This window comes from Quercus robur, chromosome 8 (genome assembly GCF_932294415.1).
Source record: "Quercus robur chromosome 8, dhQueRobu3.1, whole genome shotgun sequence".
NCBI lineage: Eukaryota > Viridiplantae > Streptophyta > Magnoliopsida > Fagales > Fagaceae > Quercus > Quercus robur.
In genome coordinates, this window is record NC_065541.1 from 12,870,454 (window position 1) to 12,875,348 (window position 4,895).

The 4,895-nt window shown below is 33.6% G+C and overlaps 1 protein-coding gene across 1 annotated transcript; it reads right to left on the reverse strand.

Moving 5' to 3' along the window:
• Positions 1-608: 608 nt before the first annotated feature.
• LOC126694655 (sesquiterpene synthase 2-like) lies at positions 609-3,736 on the reverse strand. The gene is made up of 7 exons (XM_050391031.1): positions 3,550-3,736; positions 3,170-3,437; positions 2,705-3,077; positions 1,814-2,032; positions 1,586-1,724; positions 1,249-1,497; positions 609-1,142 (listed from the first exon to the last, which is right to left on the reverse strand). Exons 1-7 carry the CDS (start codon positions 3,670-3,672, stop codon positions 849-851), a joined length of 1,665 nt encoding a protein of 554 aa, XP_050246988.1. The 5' UTR covers positions 3,673-3,736; the 3' UTR covers positions 609-848.
• Between the last annotated feature and the right edge of the window lie 1,159 nt (positions 3,737-4,895).

Here is a 4,895-nt window from a genome sequence, read left to right on the forward strand (position 1 = left end):
AAAAATTCAATGTTGAAGAAAGAGAGATTGTTAATGACAAAGCCACGGAAAAAAAAAATGGTTTTCATTATCAGGTTCCATTCGTTGATGATTCTAAACAAAAGATGATGGTTCCATTTGTAGATGCCTTGATGGCATAAACAAAACCCAGGAGGATAATGGTTGTATGCAATTTTTTTTTTTTTTTTAATTTTCTTTTTTTGATATGTTGCATCACACTATTTATTTGAATTTTATTTGTTGAAGTTGTTACGTAGATTAAAGAATAACTATTTGTTAAGGATTTTTTTTAAGGAATAATTTTTTTAAATAATAATTATTAATAAGAAGAAAAAAAATGATTCTTTGTAATAAAAATGCAACTATACAAGGGTTGGTTATTCATAAAGTATAATTATTCTTATCTCACTAGAGGTTCTATTATACCAAATGGTGCTAATTGTGTTTACAAAGAGCTTCCTTAACCTCTCAGCTATCCTCGCTTCGTCACAATATATAATAAACGGTAGTGTAGGGAAGCAAAAGAAAATTACTTGATAATTATTAAGATAAACTTTACATACCCACCCCCACTAATATGGCACAATAATTATAATCTCCCATAGAAATATACCAACAGTAAATTCCATAATCATTATAAACATAGTGCTACATTATTAAATAAGAAACCAGCGGCTTATCCAAAAAAAAAAAAAAAACAAAGATTTTCCTTTTATCTTCAATATAAATGGGCCCTATATATATTAGAACATCAACAGACTTGGATCCTATTCAAGTCCTTTATTTTATTTATTTTTTGATGGACAAGTCCTTTATTCTTTATGCAGATACTTATTTTGTCACCCCATTTATATTGGTATTGGGTCTAGAAGCACTGATGCAATATTGTCTTTCATCTCTTTTCCAACATGCGTGTAGTTATCCCCTTCCTTGTAAATGACATCTACTACTCGTGTAAGATTAAGAACACACATAAGTAGAGGCATGGGAACAACAGTAGGTCTTATAAACTCCTCATTAATGTCCTTCCATGCATTAGCAACTTGCCTGTTGAATTCTTCATGGACTACTTGCTCTGAGACACCATGTTGCTTCATGTAGCATTCGACTGCTGAGGGAGCATGCCCTCTCTCTTGCTCAAACTACATACAGAGTTTTTCAAAAGGGTAAGTAGAAAGTTGGAAACACATATGAAATAGACCTCTCACACTAGCTTGTGAAACTTGATAAGATTTTTTGATCACATACCTTATGTGACTTCATGTCATCCATGAGTCTAACAATTACGGATGAAGCTGTAATAATCTTAGGGTTGCTGAAGATCCAATCAAATGCCTCTTTTGTAACAATGTCACCCATGCCAAGGAAAGAGATAGCTGTGAGCATAGGGTAACCAGAACTTTTAAGTGCAACATGCATATACTCCTCCATTGTTGGGATGTAATTTTGGTAGAACCATTTGGCTTCATCAAAGTAGGCCCGAACCAAACGTTTCATCTAAGGTTTAAACAACATGAATGAAATAAGTACATAGCATGAAAAAGTAGACAAAAAAACATGAAAAGTTAAGTTACTTGACGCTTACAGCATCTTTTGCATAGCTAACACGGTATGATCTTTCTTTCTTGGCCAACTCATTTTCAATTTCTTCGAATACATCAAAGAGTGCACGACAGCATATTTGCATGTATTCTGGAAGTTGATCTATGCAGCTAATATCCCACCTGAAAATATCATGTTCCAATTACAAAAGTTAGATTGACATTATACATCGTAGTCTTAACATATATATTAATTAATTCAATTTATGAACCTCTCAATTGCTTTTGTGAAGGGTTCGAGTTCTTCAAGTGTGCCATAAGCATCATATATATCGTCTAGAATAGATGTCATGGAAATAACTTTGGATAATATTTTTCTTCCAAGTGAATATTGGGGCTCAAAGTAGACCGAGACTATCCAAAAGTATAATTCAACAATCCTATCTCTTGCAAAAGGTAGCTTCGTTGCAAAATCTAAATCTTTCCACCACCTACAATTTGAATATAACAATTAATATTAATTGATTGTAAGTAACCAAATATTTATAGCAAAATGCTAGGGTTGCTATAAATTTTACTACAAAAAACTAATGAATTGTTGTATCAAGAATATGATTACTACTATATACCACTTCAACAATCTAATAAATGAATTTTGAATTAATATTTTGGGTAAATTACGGTGTTTTGGTCGAAATTTAAGTTGCTTACCTGTACTTTGAATTTGTCACTTTACCCACTTAAGGTTAGTTCAGTTAGATTTTCTTAACCACTTCTTTTAAAAACATGGCTAAATATGTGATTTTGCTTCACTTTTATGTTTCTTTCCTCCAAAACCACAAAAAACATAATAATTAAAAAAAAAAAAAAAATCTAGTGGAACACTTATATCATGGGATTTCAAAACACATGTAGACAACTTAAATTTTGGTCAAACCTTAGGTGGGTAAAGTATCAAATTTTAAACCACAAGTAAGTAACTTAAATTTCAGCCAAACTACAAGTAGGTAAATTGTAATTTGACCTTTTTTTTTTTTTTTTTTAAATAATTTGTAACACGTTATTTTGCAAGGTTTATATGGTAAAATCTGTAGTATTCTCTTCATTATTTCGAAAAATATTCATACTTTGTCTTTTTGGATCATGGTTTTAGAACTAATTACCTTGTGATATAACTAAGTTCCTCTTTGTGCAATGACTGCACTAGATTGAAATCTAATATTGAAAGCTTGAGCAAAATTTTGTTATGTGAAGCATCTTGTTCATAGAAAGAAATATATTTCCGAGCCTCTAGCCGTGGTATGCCCTTGTGCAAGGGCTGCTTTAGGGCACAAGTTATTTGTGCTGCCAACGGATTGCCTGTAAGGGATGCTATGGACTTAAGGTGAGTAGTAGTGAACTCAAGGGCTTCATCAAGAATGTCTTCTCCATGCATCCTCAGATGTGTAGCTTCATAGAAGGCTAGCATGCCTTCAATGTTATTGGTCAAGCTTTCCTTGAATTGACCATCTTCGTCTTTGAACTTTTTGAAAACATCTATTTAGCAAGAACCAAGCTTGTTTTATTAAAAAAAAAAAATGTCTTTAACTTGCTATTACATGATGAAATTAATCATACACGGGTCTTACCACATGAAACCTTAAATCCTTCTTGGCGTAGCAGTCGAAAACTGAGGGAAACTTTGTAGAGATCATCAACATCAATTTTGTTGTTAAAAGTCATGTATATATGTTCTAGAGCTTCTTGGATTTCTCTTTCAAAGTGGTAAGCGACGCCAAGGCGTTGGAGCGCATCAATTAAACCCAGCTGTTGTGAAAGATGACCTGTGGCAAAAAGCTCATTTCTCACCTCATCTTTCAGCTCTTCAACTTCACATACTTTACGGAAATGAATATCCTACACCATGAGTTGCATGAACAAATAATTACATTGTAACAAAAAATGCTAAAAATATTATAAATTTTACTACGTAATTTTCATAAACTAGGGTAGCAAATAATCTTGTTACCTTGTCTACAGAAGTATTGCTGATGAAACGGTCACCCCAAATGCTTGGATGGAAATTTGCTGTCCGGCGAACAACCTCTGATTTGGCATTTTGGGGTGGAGCCCCTGAGACTTGGATAGACATATTTTTTCTATGTTCAAGGAGGAGTCTAAGTTTTGAATGGTATGATGGGATTTGTTGTCTGTGAACTTTTTGAGCGTGATGTAGAAACCCTTCAAGGCCACGGTATTTATAAGCAATGGAGAGAAAGGTAGGTGAGTGAGCTTTATGAAATAGATTAGAAAAGTCAGTAAAGTACAATTTTTTATGCATATTTTAGTTTGATGAAACATATGTCATTAGAATTATTATTTAAATATAATATTTTGATGCACACTTAACCTTAAGTGTAATGAAACATGTAATTAGAATATATAACCATTTGAGTACAACTTTTTGACTAACAGCTAAATATGTTGAACGTGCATATGTCTCAATTGAATAGAGATAATGGACATTGCGCAAATTCTATATGCCATAATTCACTTTGTGGAAAAGATGGGGAGGGTGGTAGCCGTATTGATAAGACCCAGAAATTCATTTTTTTTGTCTATTCACATTGCGCATATTCTATATGCCTGCATGAGGGATGAAGCTTTCTATTTTTTTTTTTTTTTTTCCTTTTTTTGGTTAAAAGGAAAATTCATTCAACTAAAAAAGAAACGCAGCAACATCATCAGAGTTAGGACATAGCCTAACATGGTACAGACCATACAAATCCGAAAGATAACAGTCACGCAAACAGGGAGGGGGGTACTGTAATACATTATATCAGCATCAAGCTCTTTGTTTCCTACTCTAGCAAGACCATCAGCACAGCGGTTTGTTTCCCGGCATCACTTTAACTTGCGGAACTTGGGAAATTAGAAGCCTGCAGTCAGCCACCATAGCAGAGTTTACAGCGTTAGAGTTACTAGAATTAGTCATCAATTCAGCAATAATTTTAGCATCCAACTCAATTTTTTGAGCATTGATTTGAAGGTTTTGACAGATGATCGGACCATCCCTTAAGGCCCAAAGTTCAGCTTGGAAACTCATGCCATAATAAACTCGTGCATGAGGCCAAACTCGTGCTTTCTATGACATTAAATAAACTCGTGCTTTCTGTGAAATTAAACTAACTCGTGCATAAGGCCACGTACTGGGAAGGGTGTTAGTTTTTCTTCAGGACAAAACAAGATTGTCAAACTTTGTCTCCTTCGGCAGCAAAATATGAATCTATGGATAGACTATACTCCTTTCTTTTGGCTCCTTTTTTATATACTATTCACTTACTGTATACCTCGTACTAATAACTCCACCTTTTT